The sequence below is a fragment of the Perissodus microlepis genome, chromosome 6, assembly GCF_051167445.1.
Source record: "Perissodus microlepis isolate ML-2025 ecotype Zambia chromosome 6, ASM5116744v1, whole genome shotgun sequence".
NCBI lineage: Eukaryota > Metazoa > Chordata > Actinopteri > Cichliformes > Cichlidae > Perissodus > Perissodus microlepis.
In genome coordinates, this window is record NC_140466.1 from 18,463,379 (window position 1) to 18,482,614 (window position 19,236).

Consider the following 19,236-nt stretch of genomic DNA (forward strand, 5'->3'; position numbering starts at 1 on the left):
CCTCACTTTACAGTTGAATTGTGCAGTCATCATAATTTTTGCCTTGGGTTTAGATCATCATGGTGGACTGCGTGTTGATCAGACTGCAGGCAATCTGATGAAACAATGCGTTTAAGGTGGTGTAATACCATAGAGTGGAAATAGAGGGCAGTGTTGTGTATGGGAGTTCATAATTGAGCCGCACGGTAAGATTCTGGGAACGACTTCCCATCATTCATATCATGAGTCATCATTTCCCATACTGTACGTAGGATGTATTTGGTAACTGACATTTCTGTTGGTGAATGTTTTGGCGTATAGAAAGGGATTGATCCTTTCCTGTCTTTTCATTAGTCTTTCAGGATATGAAGAGAAAAACCGTAACAATAAGAAAGTTTCGTTTTAGCATACTGGAAACGTCAGAAAACCCCCTAAAACCAGGCCTGAGCCACCTCATTCATTTCCCATTTCTGATTAGATGCAGTTCATAAAATGGCTGGTATTTGGATATATTTTATTTAAGCCTCTATTATATCAAGAGCCTTTCTACAAACAAAGGTTTTACAGCAGAGTAATATGCAACAAGAAGCCCAGTGGTTGCATTGGGATGGTTGCATCCACAGTAACACAGCCTTTATTAAAAATTTGGATGACTGCACAGAGTGCTCTGTTGCTGTTTTGTTTCAAGACATTTCAAAACATTTATTTCACTTGTCAATAATTGGGCAAGCTTACACTGAGTATATTACATCTTCAAAATCTAAAGTGCATTACAAAGGTTATGGTGACTGTGTCATTGTCGTCTTCCTGCTTTGATGGGGGGTTTTTTGTCGTGAAGCTTCATTGGTACACTAGACTTATAAAAACTGTCTTTTTGGAATCATCTTTATTAATTTGGATTTAAGGACCTACAGTCAGACTGTAAACAGACATATTTACAGTTTGTAAATATTTTGACACCAGCATGATTTTGTAATTTGCCCCCTGTCCATCAGAGCCATTTTTAGAGGCATACATATAATGCACAGGGTGTGTTTCCTTATTTGTTAATTCCTGAAAAACTAAGCAGATAGAAGATCTGGAGCTGATTCCAGCTTTTGGACTTGTATTGAGCAGTTGTTCAATTTTGAAGTCCAAAGAGGCATCGCTACAGTTTATTCAAGGAAGAAAAATGGATATTCTTCAATAGATCATTCAGTCACCTGAACTTGACCTAACAGAGCAAACTTTTCAGTTATTAACTACAAAACTGAACACAGAGAGACACACAAAAAAGCAGCAGCTGAACTGCTGCAGTAAAGGACTAGCAGATCAAGGAAGGAAACAATATTTAGTAATGTCCATGGTCGATGTCGTTGGCTGCAAGTGATTTCCATCCTGACACTAAAACAATCATGATAGTTATAATAATTTTAGTTTGCTTTTCGGTCTCTAAACAGTGTGTGTTTCCAGGGGGAGCTTAGTTCAATTTTTTTTTTTTTTGTTTAACCCCCTCAAAAATCTGTACTTCAACCACATATTGACTGTTTGATTTAAAGTGCACAATGCTGGTTCACAGAGGCTGCAAACAAAAAAACAAAAAAACTCGTGGTCCATATAATGGTCCAAATGGGTTTAAATGTGAAAGGTCTGAAAGGAATGTGATGTGACTGATCTTGTGTTCCTTGTTGCCTGTATGTTTCCTCCTCCAGAAGCCTGACTGACTAGCTGGCTGGCCGCCTGGCCATTTGGTTTCGCTTTTGTTTTCACCTGCACACACTTATACGCTGTCTTTGCACTCACACACACGCTGTATACACACTGATGTCCTGATAACTACCCATACAAATCTCTGGTTTCACTACTTTATTTCATTAAACCACTCCACTGCCTCCTAAGATTAGGTGTGGTCTCCCTGTTTTTGTTATTCTTTTAAAGCGGGTTGCATCGAATGGGAGCTTGTCTGCACAAAAATCGGGGTCCAGTAAGTTTTCAAATGCTTGTTTGTACTGCTTTGTTAGGCTGCACCTGGTATTCTTGGGGTCACATCTTGTGTATACTTATTTTGGTTAGTTATTTCTTTTGACTTGCCTTTAGAGAAGGATTGAACAGAATATTGCTGCTTATTGTCATTTTACATGTATAATGAAATTGTGGGTGCTTCACACCAACTGTGGTGCAATAAAATATAAATAGTAGGCAGGAATAAATAGCAAACAGGATAAATATATACAAAAATAGGCACACATTAGAGAACAAGTTGCAAAGTGCTTGGAACTAATGCAAAGTAAAGACTTGATCTGAATAGAGTCCATGTGTGAGTGGCCTAAGTGTTGGGAGGGTTACTCAGACACAATAATACTGCAGTATGACGGCCACCCTTGTTATCCTTGTTGCCTGTATCATATCCCCCAGGTAATTAGTGGGTGGAGCTGACCTGACGTCTGACCTGAGCAGATGGAGCCCAGGGCATTTCTCACATGCATTCCCTTCACTCAGAAATTGCATGTGTATTGGCAACCATTCATAGTTTATTTACTTTATTTAACTAAACCATTTGTTGCATTCTTTAGAGCTGATTTGTAACAAAGGGTTAAGTCACATCTAAAAGGTGTTCTTATCTAGTAATTGTTTCACGCATGTTTTAAAGAAAAGAAATTACCTCTGTCTTTTTTGTAAACTCATAGATTTGGCCTAGGGCATATTATTCTATGCCCTACTGGCTCTGAAGACTGCATCTCAAACGATGACATTTTGCTAACATGATTTCTTACATCTCTTCCCGTACTTGGCCCTCCTCTGCCCAAGATGCTGTCTGTTTTTTAAAATGTCTCCAAGACATTGTTATTGATTTTTGCCCTGTCAGCCTATATTAAATTTGTCATCTAGTGAAGAAGGCCAGGCCATGGCGGGGGCGTAAGAACACGAAGAAGGAGATTAGATTAGTTAAGCCCAACCCAAAGTGTCTAATTTCACATGAGTGTGTAAGTAATCTCACAGTTTTTATTCAACCATGGGACAACATGCTCCATACTGGGAACTTTGATCTCTGAAGCAAACTGCTGCACAGGGCGTCGGTGTATTCAAGTGCCACTGGGAATTGTCTCATTGTAAATGTTTTGTTTTGAATTAGTGCTTTACTATGCAGTAAAGCACTATATGGTGACAATGTATGCTTTAAGTGATGCGATGTGTTAAAAAAAATGTCTGCGCACAGTGCGCCCCTTTAAAAGGTGCTCTGAGGCTACTTCTGGTCGCATTCAGGGTGGTCATCACTGCCAAGGTCTACTGTCGAGGTTTCCGGTTGTCCACGAAGGCAACACTGGTCCTGCGGAGGTTCGGGGAAGCGCATCTGAAGCGCGTTCACGTTTCCATACACACAAACACGCGCGCAGGCCATAGCAGCACACCGGGAGCATCCCTGAGAGGAGGGAGCGCTCGTTTTGGTTTACCATCTGGAAGAATCGCTGTATTAGCTTCTGTCGAGCTTGATCAAAGACTTTCTCTGACGACGCATAATGATCTCGGACTCTGCCGGGCGCCGTGGATGCTGAGGCGTGCACAGAAATCCACAGTGGGTCGGGTAAAGGACCCCCGTGTCTCCTCCAGCAGAAGCAGCAAGCCCGAGACGGAATGTCAAGTAGCCCCGAAGAAAGTCACTCCAGGGGCGGCGGCTCCAACCGTGACTTAAAGACGGCCTCTTCGAGCAGCACGTCCCTCGAGGATGGAAATCCACCACCGCTGCACCAAAACCGTATACGCCAGGTGGGTGTCTGTCCGCAGCCTGCTCTCTGCACTAGCTGGCCCAGCCAGCCGTGTAACGAGCAGTCCAAAGCGCTGATGCTGATGCTGCTGATGATGCTGTGCGCCTAGGCAGAGCGGTCATAGGCGTTGCCGTGCTTTATCACATCGGCGCTGCCGAGAAGACAGATTTTCCTCTGATGCTGCATAAACTGTGTTTAAATTAGCTGTTAATAATAGAAAAGCTCCTCAACCATCTGTTTTGATAAGCGACGTAGAGGGACGTGCTTCAGCATTGTGTAATAATACCCAAACAGGCCAACTGTGCCAGTTGTTATGGCCGTCAAAATAAACACCACCAGGTCTGCTCTGGCTGAGGGGCTTCAGTGAAGAATGTTTACATGTTATCATTTACCACTGAAAGTTTACTGTCTGGATCGGACATATCATGACACACTGCAAGTTGTTTATAGTTCTGAATATTTGCTTGATTATTTTGAACTTCAGATGTGATTTTTTTTTTTTTCAAATATTTGTAGGTCCATAGACTTGTGTCTGAGACTCTCAAGCTGTTAAAATGACACGCATACACTGTATGTGATATCTGCAACAACCTCACATAGAGTGCTGTGCAAAAGTCTCCACTCATTTCTTTACATTTCACTAAAAAGATGGGAAATACAGTAAGCTCAGCGATTTATTGAAACATGCAAACAGACATGGAAATACAGTACATAAGGCAAAAGCAGAGGTAGTGAGCTTGAATGTCAATATTTGGCATGGGCACCTTTATTCTTCCATAAAGCCTGAACTCTCTTAGGCAGCTTTCTGGTCATTTCTAAGTAGTCTTCAGGAATAGTTTTCCAGGCATCATGAAGGACATTCAAATCTTCGTTTTTAGACGTCGGCTGCTTTTTGCTCTGTTCTCTGTCAAGATCCGCACTATTTCAATAATTGAGGTCTGGGCCCTGGGGAGGCCAATCCAGGATTGATTCTCTTCCATTGTGTGTTATTCTGTCCAGGTGTACTTTTACTGTATGTCAGTGTGTTTGGGATCCTTGTCATGCTGGAAAATGAAGTCATTTCCAATCAGATGCTGTGCAGATGGTATTGCATGGTGGATTTTATGTGTGTCAAACTGTTTGGTCATTGGTATTTTTTGTAGATTCAGGTAAAGAAATAGAACATGATATAGTTAGGCGCTTTGCTTATGTTTGAGTGCTTTATAGTTCAGTGTTTTTGTTAAATGGCTTAATACTAAAAAAAAAAAAAAAAAAAAAACTTTTCTTTTTAAACATTTGTCTGAAAAGGGTCAGGTATAAGGACTGGACTGGATGGAAAAAGAAGCCAATATCTAAGAAAAACACTGAAAAACCTCCAGGAAGCCTGCAGAACTATTGCCCAGGACCACTTTAAAAATTACATGAAAGTCTGGCTCCTTGAAAACAAAATATTAAGAAATGAGGGGATGGCTCAAGACTTACAGACTAACAGTACTGTTTATTTATCACTAAGTTCTAGATTTACTTTTATGAGTACACATGCTAGTAATATATAGAGTCCCTTTATCTATATCCAAAAGTCAATTTTCATAAATTTTCAGTATGAACAAGAAAATGGATGTAAAGCGTTACCATCTAGGCCTGATCATGCAATGCGTGTTTGGCTGCTCGGTGGAAGTGAGTCAGGAGATGGCAGAGGGTTGTTTCCTGTCTCAGTGCACTCTCTGAGGCTAATGTGATTTCAGTAATGGACTGTGGTGCTACATATACACTTGCACACACAGACACACACTTAGACCCTTCTTTTGGGGTGGGGCCTTTGAGCTCAGATACTTGAATGTACTCTGGAGGTTTTGTTTTTTTTATAATTAAATGGCACTGAAATATCAAAAGCTGCACTGCTCATCCGTGTGCTTGCTTGTTCGTGGTCAACTAATCACATCTTCTACAGGTTTACTATAGTTAGTTTAAAAAAATGCAATGAAAGCAGAAAATAGATTTCTTAATTTTCAGATAACAAACTGGATTCACGTTTAGGCCTCTAAACAGGCTGTGACACTCAAAGCTTGTTCAGAGGCTAAACTGGTACAATAAGCCACACCTTACAGCTTGAGGCTGTATGACACTGACCTATTGATTTCCAATATATAGTGCTTAACAAATTTATTAGACCATCACCCACTTTACATTTTACACCACAGTTGCACTAAATCATTGGAACTGGTAATGGCTAAAACTAATTTCACATACATGTAATCATTAATACACCAGTATGTGCAAGCCCTTTAACTCATATATTTTTAATGCTAAAATATGAATTTTCACAATTTACAGTTTTAGGTGGTCTAATAAATTTGATTAGCACTGTGTACGTACAATCATGTGAAAAACAAGTTTTCACAGGTCTCTGAGGATCAAATCTACAAAAAATCAAGGTGTTGCAATGGGCCAAAGTACAAACCTCCACCTGATGGAAATGTTGTGGTGAGAGAGCGCTGTATAAAGAAGATCTTGCAAGCCTCAGCAAAGTAAAGAAGAGTGGAGTTCTTTCACAGCAATATACTGCTAAAAAATTACTTTAACTTTTTGCTCCTTAAGGTGGTTCCACAAGCTAGTGAATCATGACAGGACTGCATGGAGTCCTGTTAAAACAGTTTTTCACATGACTGTATATTACTTTTTTTTTACAGATAAAAATGTAGGAAAAGATGCCTGAGGCAATGATGAGTAACAAATTGTTCAGTAGAGTGCACTGGGTGCATAATGCATTACAGCCGAGCAAACAGTGGTGCCAAATCAAAATACTTTATATAGTCAGTATGCCCAAAACACAAAAAGATATTACAAATCTTTGAAAACTTGTGTTGGAAGTTGATTCAGGTTTCTGTGTATCGTTATGAATGACTCTGATATTCACTTTCTTCACCCCCTGCTTTGGTCCCATCCAACTCCTGAGTCTTGTTCTTGCTTTATGTTGGACTCTCTTCACCAGCAAGCTTCTACTTTCTTTGTCTGCCATTTTGTTAGGGCACACTGGTTTTATCAAAGCCTTTTTATATCTGCTGTTGCTGGAAATGGCTTTCATGAGCACAGTGAAAATTAAGTATCCTAAATGTGCATGGCCCAGCAAGGAGAGGTACAGAGCGAGTTCTTATGTGAAGGCAAATCATGTGATACGTGTGATAATTTTACTCACCGTGAGTATAAAAAATAGCACATTTTGGCCTCTTGGGATACATCACTTTAACTTGCAAGAAAGACTATGGCACATCAAAGGGATACTGTCCAATTAATAGGCTTTTGGCACAAAGAGTACACTTGTCTTGTCTTGTTGTCTTACAAGTGTGAAAAAGCATCTAGCTGAGTGGATACTCTTGATTTTATCTGTTAAATACATCAGAAAATGTCTTTCTAATAACGATACCTTGGTTTATGGAGGACTTTAAGGTGTCAGAAGAAACAGGATTGACTGCAGGAACGATTCTTGTGTTTTTTTAAACTGAACTTTCAAAGATTTTAATCCTGCAAACAAACTTTGTTTCATCTCCAGTGTACTTTCCAAACCACAGATAGACAATATGCGCAAAACTTTAAAAAAAGCAAGTTGACATGAATAAATGTAATATATTACAGCACTTTAATGTTTAATATTATGAATAATCTAAATCTTATCGTAGAGCTGGAGTTCACTAAAACAATAAAAGAGCTCTGACACAAAAGGAGAACATGACTAAGGGAGACTGGGATGTGAAGATCTTATTTTCAGGTCTAAAAATACTCCTGTCTCTCTCGTGATTGTCCTGGAGAGAAATCGCTTTTTCCCAGCCAAATGGCTTTGTGTCCATGTCTCTGCGCTCACTGCAATGGACCAATGTCACTGTTCATTTGCACGCTACTCTGAGCTGTTGTTAAATGATTGCTTTCTGCAGTGTACTCCCTCCTCTATCTGAAAGATATGTGGAGTGCGTCAAAATATGTAAACTACTTTCCTGGGCTCGAATAGTAGATTCTTCGGAACAGAGATTGATTCTACTAGATTTTATGTTCATTGCAGTCTAAGACAAGTCAAGGAGCTATTTGAACCTTTTTGCTTTGGTGGAAAAATGCTGCTCCCCTTGTAGATACAGATATAAAACCCAGAAAAGCGTAATGCCTTCATTTTATATCCAAAGATGATGGGTTTAGGCAGCTTGACCTGTTTCTTATTCAGGACTTGACATGAAGGTCCTATTTCAAGTGTCAAGCCCTGTCGCTGCATGCTCCTTTCTTTTGACACCTTTTCTTGCGCTGCGTTCCCTCTCCACTTTCTTTTCTGGTTGCCAGTTGTCTTTTCTCCTCGAGAGCCTTGCTTTCTCGTTCTTTCCTCTTTAAAGGGGTTTGACTCTTTAGGTTGGTTTTCTCCTTGTCTTTTTGGCTGCCTTCCCTACCCATCTCTCATTTCCCAGCAAAATACCCCCCCCCCCCCCCCCCCACACACACACACACACACACACACACACACACACACACTGTTTTTGCCCTCCCCACTAGTTCCTACACTCATGTCCTGATGTGCAAGGAGGTCAGATTACACTGCAGCCTTTGACATTTTCAGCTTTCTCTTTTCCGCCTCTCTGTCTGTTGCTTTTATGCCTTTCTGTTTTTGCCTGCCTGTCTATCTGTCTGTCTTTTTCCACTGGGAGTCTCATGATGGGACTCTGCAGGAAGGGAGTCCTAATGGAGCCAAGATCTTCATTACATTACTTCAGAACAGCTACATCAACGTACACCCACATATAACCACAGTTATCTTCTTCTGCACAATGCCAAGTGGAAACGTTTGGGGTCAAATACTCTATATTCATTCAAATTGCTAAACGCACATGTAGGTAAAGCATTATACTGTATATTAGTATTTACCAGAGGCTTAACAGCACATTCCTGATTATAAATTCATGCAAAAACCTGTAAATGACTGCAGGTCAACAACTCCAGTACCCGATGGTTGTCAAATGCCATTAACAATTTATAATATGGGCTTAATGCTTCCAGATTATTTCTGTGTAGATATGATTCAGCAGGATACAGCTGTCAATTAAACTTTCTCACTATTCATATACTATACCATCAGCAAAATGGCACATTACTGCATCATCTTTCGGATTAACCAGTTCGTCACTCAGTCTGTCAAATGTTAATTTTGAGATTCTGAGAATTAGTAAAGTGTTTTGTTTTTTAACAAAAAATGTTAAGCTGCTTTTTTCTTGTAATTTGTTGATATAATACAAGGAAAATGATTTATGTTTTTGTAGTTTGGAGCTTTTGGACCAACACAACGAGCTAATAGAATACAGAATGCTTATTGTAATTTTCACTACTATATTCTGAATAATTTATTTTTGCCAACTGGTTAATTGTTAATTGAAACATTTTACTAGTACCAATTATTTTTAAATACTGACACCTAGCTTTAGTCAATTATTGTCAAAGAGCGAGTAATTAGAAAGATGTTCTCCAAATACAGATGAGCCACATTGCTGGTGAGCTCTGATGCAATGTACAAGCAATACACATGAGTGTTGTGTTTCAGTACTAGGTAATGGTGATACTGTGTAGAGAAATCCATTGGTATTCCTGTCCAAGATCCAAAATCCAAAGAGCACATGAGCATGTCTATACTGGGGTACAAACAACACCCTGACTCAACCTCACAGCTAGCTTGGGTGCCCTAGTTACGTCTGACACCATCTTTTCCTGGCATGTTTTTTCCTTATAGGTGTTTCAAGGAGAGAGATAGCATCACTTGATGTGTAATACCTCACCATCATTTTTACAAAATGTTGCAGACTGAAACAGATGAAATTATAAGGAGAAAACTTGAGAGAATATCAGCCCGAGTATAAGAAAAGCTAACAACACTATGTAAATATTGTATCCCTTGAAATGTGTCCTCTGCTTCATAGAGGACAGGTGTTTTTGGACCAAGGCAATGAGAAGCATTTAGAAGTTAATTATTTATAATGACCTTATAAGGCTGATTCCCGTTAGAGAGAAATAGAAGGCGGGGGCAAGAGCAGGGTGTGGTTAGTGATCAATGGACTTCTCAGAAGCTCAGACATATCTATGTAAATGTGCACTCTCCCCAGCTGTCAGCTCCTTCCTAATGCTCCTCCTCTCCACTTCTCTTGCATCAAATTTAAGTTGGGTAAGCAAAGGTTTTCTCACAGGAAACACATCAAAGCTTTTGACTGTGTTGCTGAGAATAGTTTGCTCATCGAACTGAATGTTCACACGCACAAGCATGTACGTGCACATACGCACAGCAGCATGTTGCTTTTTTTTCACAAACCGAGGAAGATGACACAACCCGTGACCCACCTTCTAACTCATGCAGCAGTTACATTAGAGTTAAATCTGACATTTGTGCTTTTATTATGTGTCACTTAGGTCTAACATTTTCCTTTCTGAACTGGTATGGTTATAGATCTAAAAAGCGGCTGAAAAAAGTGGCGATACAATAAAGTGAATTCTTCCCCCATTTGTTTTGTTTTCTTTGTCGCCATCTCACAGTTTTGTTTTGTTTTTTATGTCTGTCTTACTAATTGTCTGCATTGTTCTTTTTCTCTGTGTGATGGCATCACGGCATCACTCAGCATTCCTGCATGACTGTGCGCTGCAGCGAATTTTAGGTCACACGCTTCATTATTCATAACACATTCAGATTGGAGGTGAAATCAGTTTCTGCCTCAATACCCTTTGTCATCTGACACAGCACTCTGTCATCATTTTGTTATTCTAGCATATGAAGAAATCAGTGAACTTTAAAGAAAAGGTGCAGAAAATTTACAATACAGATAATTTTCCAATTCTATATTAGCTGTAGGGGTGAATGTGAGCATGAATGCATGCCTTTCTCTATGTGTAAGCCCTGCAATTGATAGGCAATCTGTAAAGGGTGTGCCCTTCCCCTTGACCTGTAACAGCTAGGATAGGCTTCAACCCCTGTGTCATTGATGACACACCACGTAATTTGAAGTGTGAACCTACTGAAACAAGGTGCCAGCTGCAGAAGTATTATACTGCATTAGAGATCATACAGCATAATATCCAGTGACACAGCAGATGTTAAATGTAAGTTCAAATGTAAGCCTATGTAATGTTACCTGAGAAATTTTAAATAGCAGGTAAAATAACAGCTTAACACTTTGATTTCAAAAATAACTAAACTAACCCAACCTTGTAATTTATCAGGAGCTGCACAATATTGTCACATAATAAAAAAGAAAAATATTTTCTCGTTGGAAGGTTTTTAGCCAGCCCTGCTTTTTTATTCTATAACTGCATCAGGAATTTTCCTTCACTGTTTGTGCGTCCTGTCATATGGTGTGCAACTAGTCAGTACTCCCATCAACTCTCGGTGAGGACATTTGATTATATTTGGGTCGCACATCACCAGCTGCTAGTATCTCCTCATTGTTCTTGACTGTGATTCTGCCTTAAGTGGCAAAACATGTTTGTCATTTCCATGTTTAGCACCTTTAGCAAAAGGTGGAACCTTTAGTTCCACCTTTAGGAACAAATGTTTTGCATATTTTTCAGAGTTTGTTGGTGGTTGTTCCAGTAGCTCTTTTTTTTTTTTTTAGAAAATCGCTATTAAAAGCCGACACATACTCTTACTGTCAGAGATGTCCGGGCTTGTTTTGTTGTGTGTACTAGGGAATCTAAAGTAACGCTTGTGCTAGGCGTTACTATAGCAATGACACGTCATGCTGTGACACTTGTGGCTGTAACGCAGGAGTGGGTTGATGGTTTAATTCTTGGCTGCTTCAGGTTGCATGCCGAATATCCTTGAGCAGGATACTAACCCCGAGGTGCTCTCATTGGAGAATAAATGTGTGTGAATGTTAGATAGAAAACACTTACGTCGTAAGTGTTTTCTGTGGGTGAATGAGGCAAGTTGTAAAGCACTTGGAATGCTCAGACTGAGTCGAAAAGCGGTATATAAGAACCAGACCATTTATACTTTTATGTCACGTAAAAAAATTACACAGGTTATCCCCAACATTATCCCAGCTGATATGATGTTGTATTGTTACTTTGTGCAATACGGTGCTGAAACCAGGTATCTTGTTAGGTGATGTCATTTGTTAGGTAAATGTGTGAACCACTAGGCTGTGGAGCCACACATAGCTAGGGACTCTATGGCTTGAACTTATACTTCAGTATTTAGTATACAAAACTACAGACTTTTGTTGTGATAACTGGTATATTGTACTACTTAACATTGATAACATCCTATAATAGGATGGGAGTCTTTTTCAAGTATTTATTTTCCATTTGCCTCAAGGCCTCTTTTTAATTAAAATGAAAAGCAAGATGACATCATGTGTTCCCAAGGGACTTGGGTAGAACTTCAAAGAGGGGAAAAGGGGAAAGCTATAAATTCAGGTACTGGCCATTTGCAAGGTACTGTAGCGGCTATCTTACCAACCCTCATCTATCACAGGGGGGCAGCGAATGTTGGTTGTAGCTGGAGGCATTGCATTGTACTGATGGCTTTTAGATATAACACTTCATAAACCTTGGCATCAGTTACGGGAAGTGAATAATGAATTTATTGACGTGAGCAGTTGCTTACACTGCATTACTGGCCATCTAGCTTTTCTTACAGTGTTCATAGTTTATTTGGGAAAAGAAAGAAGTTGAAGGTTGTGGCATTGTGTAACAAAAAATAAAAGCTTAAGCAATCAGTTAATGTAGCACTGCTGTTTGCCTTTAGTGTTGCTGCCTGTCTGTGAGGGTGTGTGTATTGGGGGCTTTAGTGCGGTTGCACAACACTAACAGACAAATGGAGCAAGTCATGTTACGTGTAAATCAGCTGAGTGACTAATGAGATTTTTCCATTTGAGTGCATTTGATTTTGTGCTTCATTTACAACAGGGTGTGGTCCTTTTGACTTCCTCTTTCTTCATTTGACTTTCTCTTTATATGATAATGTATCAAGGTTATGTCATGTCTACATTGTGCCCTTCTATTCAATCTCATCTCATTTCAGCCCCTCCCACCAAGCATCCGAGTTTTATTTCTTAGTGTGTGTTTGGGTGTGGCCTGATCTGGAGTCTTAACTGCCTGCTTTGTTCGCTCGCTATTAAATTTGACTCTGTATGATTTGGTTTTGGAAAAAACAGGGGCGGAGATGGAGAGCAAGCATGTGTGCTGTGTATTTTATGGTGCTGACCTTTCTTAAGCACTAAAAGAGGCTTTCAAAAAGACTTGGCATTTAAGCACTGTCTCTGAGGCAGTCCATTACTGCTTCAGCCATGTATTTTATTCATTCTGTTACACAAACATAAACAGGCTAACAATTTAGCTATTAGACATAAAAAATAGAAATATCAACCTTTTAGGTGGAAAGTCAGCATATCAAAGCAAAAAAAACCCCATCAACTTCTCTTCAATGCAAAATCATATTTTGATCATTTAAAAAAAAAAACTCCCCTCAAAATTTTTTCCCCCAAACTGTATGTTTTACAGGATCCTCTCTCACAAGTAAAAATAAAGTGCTCTGCTATGGAAAGAAGTATTTATAACTCAAGTGTAGTTGCTGTGCACCCACTTTTACTGACAAAAGCAGGTGCAACAGATTTATGAAACAAAATAACTATTAGTGACTTTGCTCATACCAAGGTTGCTTGTTTGTGACTGGCTCTGAACTCTATAGCTTTAGCCACTTTGCCTTTGTTAGCTTCTTTAAAATCCACGTTTCCATGTTTCGCTAGGTGGAGGTGATTTAAATGTCTCTTTAGATTTTTTTGTTCTGAACATTTGTGGTGGTCCCCCTGTGATTTTGGCAAACATCGTGTCTTCACTCACAATAAGAAGCCTTAAAGCTAACCACATAGTATCATGTGGTTTGCATGCAACGATTTGCCTACATCACTGTGTGTGTGTTGTACATGCATGAAACAGACCGGCTTGTAATTTGAAATAAGTGAGACTGACTGACTGGTCATCGGCCTCAGTCGATGGTGAAAATTGGCTATTTTTGGTCTTTGGACAGTTAAGAAGTGAAACTCTGCTATACATAATCTTTTAAAGCATGGCAAAGCCTTAACTTAAATTTAGTTTTTTCTTCAATCTTTCTGATGGAATGATGTCATCTGATAATGAAGGATATTTTACTAAATTAAATATATTGGAAAATACAATATAGTGATTATTGACATCATGAGTCTTAGTCCCGGGCCTGAAAATGGTCAAGTTATTCAAAGCTAACAAAGGTTCAAAGGGGTTGGCAAAAAAAAGATTCTGGTAGCCATCCCCGAACGCTGTTACAAATTTCAGGGAGGAGATGAAAATTGTGGTTATGAAATATTTAAACGCATTAAGAAGTCTATATGAGTTTTTTCAAACAGAAAGATCATATCTCCATTAAATCTCAGATGCATTATATGCTGTTAGACACTCTTCTCTGGGAGAACTCTACTAGTCAGCACTGTAGCTCCATTAGCAGGTAGAATAATCGTTATCAACTTGAAGGCCACGTCTTCCATCAAGGATAATGGCCTATCTCACAATTTTAAAGAAAGTGATCAAAAATATAATGGCTTATTCCTTTGCTCTTGCTCCTAATGTTTGCTTTTGTTTCATAACATGAGCCCCCCCACGATAAGGATAAGCAGAAGAGATTGGCTGGATGGACGGATTGAAGTCCATGGAAAGCAACTATCTTTTTAAAGCCCTGTTGCCTTTTAAAACTGTCAAATTCATTATTAAATAAAAAATCAGCTTGAAAATTAAACACAAAAGTCAAAAAATAAACAGGAACAAATTGAAACATAGATGTAAAGTGTGAATTTGGTTGTTTATAACCCCCTTTTCATATAAAAATGAGCGTGTGTTCATGTGACAAAGGAGTTGTACAATTCTGCGAACACACACACATTTACAGTTTGAAACATGCGTGTGTGCTCTCTGCCTATCAAAGAATGCTAATGGGCCAAATAAAAGCCTTTGGATCTATAAAAAGGAAAGCAGACCATTAACCCCTCCCCATGTACCAGGTCCACTGGACCAACAGAAACGAGAGCTCACGTCATCTTTCTTTCAGATCGCCCATCAGTGTAACCTGAATCTCAAATGGATAACCGCCACCACACAAGCACACACACTTCCTCATATACACGTGCATTTGCAGACAAGCAATGATAGCATTATAACTTATTACTGAGGACACTGTTTCTGGATCAGCTAACATGATGATCAATAATTATAGATTTTTGTCTGTTTAATGTGAAATTCAAGAACTCGGGTAATGCCAAGGTTTTTACTTGTAAAACAGAGTTGGCTTTAGTGTACTTAGGGAAGGGAAGGTGTACCCAATGAAGGTACACCTCCAAAAGACTGTACATCTTCGGCAATCCAAACAGAACTTGTTAGTAATTTTACAATAGCTCACTGTAACAAAATGCTACTAGTTGTAAATAACCCCCATCCAGTAAGTATTTCAGTATGTGATACATTTCAAGTAACAATGCATATATATTTAAAATTACAATAGCAAACCAAAAAGTAAAATTGTATTGTGCAGCAGTTCCATTCCATTTGAGAACTCCACAATTTCTTATTTCCTGTTAGGATGTCCTGTGACTGGACAGTACCAACTATATTGCTATGTAAAAGTTAATGCAGTTAATGGAGAAATCATCTCTCGTGAAATAAAAAGATTTTAGTTGAATCCATTTCCTGAAAACTCAGACTTTATGTACTATGTTTATTTGTAACAGGCGGGCAAAGGTAATTGCAAATTTATGAAAAATACAATAAAAATAAACATTTTGCATCTGTTTCATTCTCTTGTTAAGGAAGACCAGCCCACCTTTTCTTTTAAGATACAATGATTGAGGAAAATCTCATCTGAGGCTTTGAGAGTATGTTTTTACTGAGCGTAAAATCAAACAATAAATTCATAATCAGGCGCTGAGAATATAGTATCCAGCCACAGTCTAAAGTATCTGTAACCATAAACTGTTTTAATTTTATGACCATAAATGGTTTGAATAGGTGACCTAGTGAATAGCATGTGCTTGTAATTTCAGTTAAAAACAAGTTTATGCTTGAAAAGAAACCAGAAAAAAATTTACATTACAATTTTAGTTTATTACAATTATTACAACTGTATTATTTTTATTCAAGTGAATAAATTAACAAGGAGCCTTAAATGTCTGTTCAAGGTTCCTTGTTCCAAAAACCTAGATCACAGTTGTATTATTTTGTTTTGAATATTAGTATAATGGATTAATGATGCAAAAATGTCGAGTGTTCTTTTTACTTGTGTTTACTGCCAGTTGTTTTTTCTTCCAATATAGACACTGTTGTTAGGTCAGATTGGGTTCAATCTAAGATCCATATGCTGTTTCCTTCAAAAAAAAAAAAAAATAGATTCTCTTATTCCCTTCGTCACCAGCAGAGAGCAGCAAAGGAAACAGAAATGTGCAGTCTCTCTAAAGGCAGCATTGTCATGGAACTAAATGAAGCAGTCAGGTTCAGTGCACCAGTGTTAAAAAAAAAAAAAGGAAAACAACATTATTGCAGTTGTGGAGTGATTCAGCAAATCTGTCCCATTCATGATTACTAGAAGAAATAAATGCTGCTGATGCTGCTGTAGCTGACTGAGTCAGTGAAACCGATCAGGCAGAATGTGTGAACAGAAATAGAGGTGTGAGATTGTGTCCCTGTCACTTGTGCTGAAATTTCAAACTCCTAACATTAGCGGCATTGACAGAGAGAGACCTTGACACCCGTCTGCTTGGAGTGGGCGCGCACACTCACATGCAGGAGCTGTCAACTTCAATTCTATCAGCCACCACTACAGAGGGTGCAATGCAGTTAAGATTCAGACTGACCCACTTTCTCCCGTTTAGGGGGAAGCCTGTAACTTGGTGGTTGGAAGCCACTGTTCTCTGCTCACTGGTCCCCCTCTGGACTGAGTGGTGTGTCCCATTTGCTCTGCTGGCTCACAGTAGGACAGCCTGTACCCAAGTTCACCCTTTTCATGGTCTCGTCTCATTTTTATTTGAACACTTTTTATGTCATTCTTTTCCATTTTTATTTGGAAAAGTCTGTAGTATGTAATAAAAGAAACTAAACGCATACATCATTTAAACTGCGACAAAATACAAAGTCCTTACAGACTTTATAAATTTATGAACTTGTAAATTGGGGGTTAACCATACCATGACTAGAATATTTACCGTATTTCAACCATTGTAATCCATCTCATGGTCCTTTCTGACCTATTAAATCTTCACTACACATTTACCTCATTCGCTAAGGATGGAGAGCATTTTCACAGCAGCAGAGGAAGTAGCTGTGTCTGCAGCAGTCAGCTGGCTGTTAGCACACAGCCTCCTTAAACCCCTTACACAATGAAAAATTTCCTGTGACTCTGGCTCACATGCACATTAATACTCATGCAAGGACACGCTCGTACACACTCAGAGCCTTTTGTAGTCACATCTGTTCACATGGAGGGTTTTCATGTACATCTGGGATGGGTAATTCCCTGTTTGTGTGTTGAAATATGTGATGAGGATGAGAGTGTGAGTGGTTCTTATGTTCATTTTTCATCAGCCCTTTTCAGTCATCATCCCTCTTGTTCGTGTTTGATAGGACCATACGAGGGGAGGGATTCATTTTTTGAGCACCTGTAGGTGTGTGTATGCCTGTGTTTTTGTATGAGGACTGAAATCTAACTGCTGTACAAGGTGGAAGAAAAGAAAACCGAAGAAAGGAAAAAGAGGAATATGCAACAGTTTTTTAAAAATATTTTATTTTTCACTGAATTTGGGTTAACGCTTCTTTAAAGTCTTTTTTTCAATCATTTCGGAGTAATTAGTCAATATTTTTCTGTTTTTTCTTTTAGTATTAGCATAATGCTGATGCAAAACAAGGCCTAATAACTTGTTATAATTTATATAGTATGGCATTTTTTTGACAAATATAAAAAGTGAAGGTGTTTAGTTTGCTTTAGGCAGAATTTATAAACTTTAGCACCAAGGAAAACACACAGAAAAGTAGAAGGGTGAAGTCATGGCCCACGCTGCAGCCCATCTTAAGAAAGCTCGCGAGCTTGAGCAACACCCAGACTACAGAGCTTTGCAGAAAGCCAGGGAGAAGAGGAGACGGCAGCGGGAAAGAGCTGAACGAAAGCGTCAGGTAAAATCTGTCACACGTGGTGTGTATCATGACAATTTCATTACCACATTCTGTGGTGGCCTTATCGTACGCTTTGGTGTTACTGTAGGACAACATGAAAAGGGGCTGTGGGATTTGCACAGATGTGGAGGTGGTTGAAATCACACTAGGTAACGGATAAAGTCAAAGAAATAGTACTGTACCACTGTCTACCATAAATAGTATAATTTTTTTAAAAGATTTTCACCGTTTTTGTTTTAACCTTCATGGCAATACAAGCCCCTAGCAATACTAGTGCACATATGTTCATAGTGACCTCGTGTACACAAAGCAGCTGTTAATGAGACATTCATGATAATAAGTAGAGTTTTGATTTTCATCCAGTGTAAGCATATACTTGTGTTGTCCTTCATTACATGACTGACTCCAGGCAAATCTGTGCAAATCCTGTACGGATACAGAGATTACAGCTGGATCTCAATCAATCCAATCTCTGCATGTGGAGTTTGGCAAACAGCTGAATCAGGCAGGCAGACGAGTAAAAACTCAAAAAGTGGAGACTGAAGAATACACACACACACACACACACACACACACACACACACACACACACACACACACCTGATTATATCAGTAATGCTTTTCTGAATGTGTGATGCCTTGTAATATTTTAATATGATTAACAATATTAAAGAATTATTAATTATTTTTACCTAATAGCATAGTGAAAAGAAAAGTAAAGAACGTAAAGAAAAGTGCTTTTTGGTCATGTGAACTATTTCAAAATTAAGTAGTAAATGTGACTGGGATACACATGGGAGACTTCTGTGTAGTGAAAAATTCTATGTAAGGTTGAAATTAGATTGCTTGTACTAACCGGATCTGACTTGGTCAATTTTTCAGTGGTTTCGGTCAGCCTCCCATATGTCCCGTTATGCATGAGCAACACATGTACAGCGGCACAGCCAAATAGTTGCATACACACTCACAGCCACACACTAACATGTCATTAGTGTTGTAAAGACTCACTTCTTGATGCATTCTCAATCATCCAGGTAAGTAAATCTCCAAAAGTTGATTCTGTTCATCTGGACGTAGCGTTTTCCGTGCGAGAAACGTTTCGTCACTCATCCAAGTGACTTCTTCAGTCTCAGCTGACTGCAGGTTTCCCCAATCTTATAACCAGTACTGTTTATAAGGTTGGGGATAAACAGTACTGTCAACTTTTGGAGGTAAAGACTCACTGTTCACTACCACGAAAAACCTTTGTAACAGCAAACCTAATCAAACACTTAAATCACCACCATGAACATTTATAAGAAAGTAACCAAGGCAAAGGGACTAAAGCTAAAGCTGTCCA

At 39.0% G+C, this 19,236-nt stretch overlaps 1 protein-coding gene across 2 annotated transcripts in view; it reads left to right on the forward strand.

Moving 5' to 3' along the window:
* The first annotated feature begins 3,293 nt into the window (after positions 1-3,293).
* Positions 3,294-19,236, forward strand: part of LOC146385497 (uncharacterized) — a 76,128-nt gene continuing 60,185 nt past the window's right edge. Inside the window, exon 1 of one of the 2 annotated variants that reach the window (XM_084931265.1) lies at positions 3,294-3,723. In XM_084931265.1, coding sequence (XP_084787391.1) covers positions 3,592-3,723 — 132 coding nt within the window. In that variant the 5' untranslated portion in view covers positions 3,294-3,591. The remainder of the gene's footprint in view (positions 3,724-19,236) is intronic. The other variant, XM_084931266.1, reaches the window with a different exon arrangement.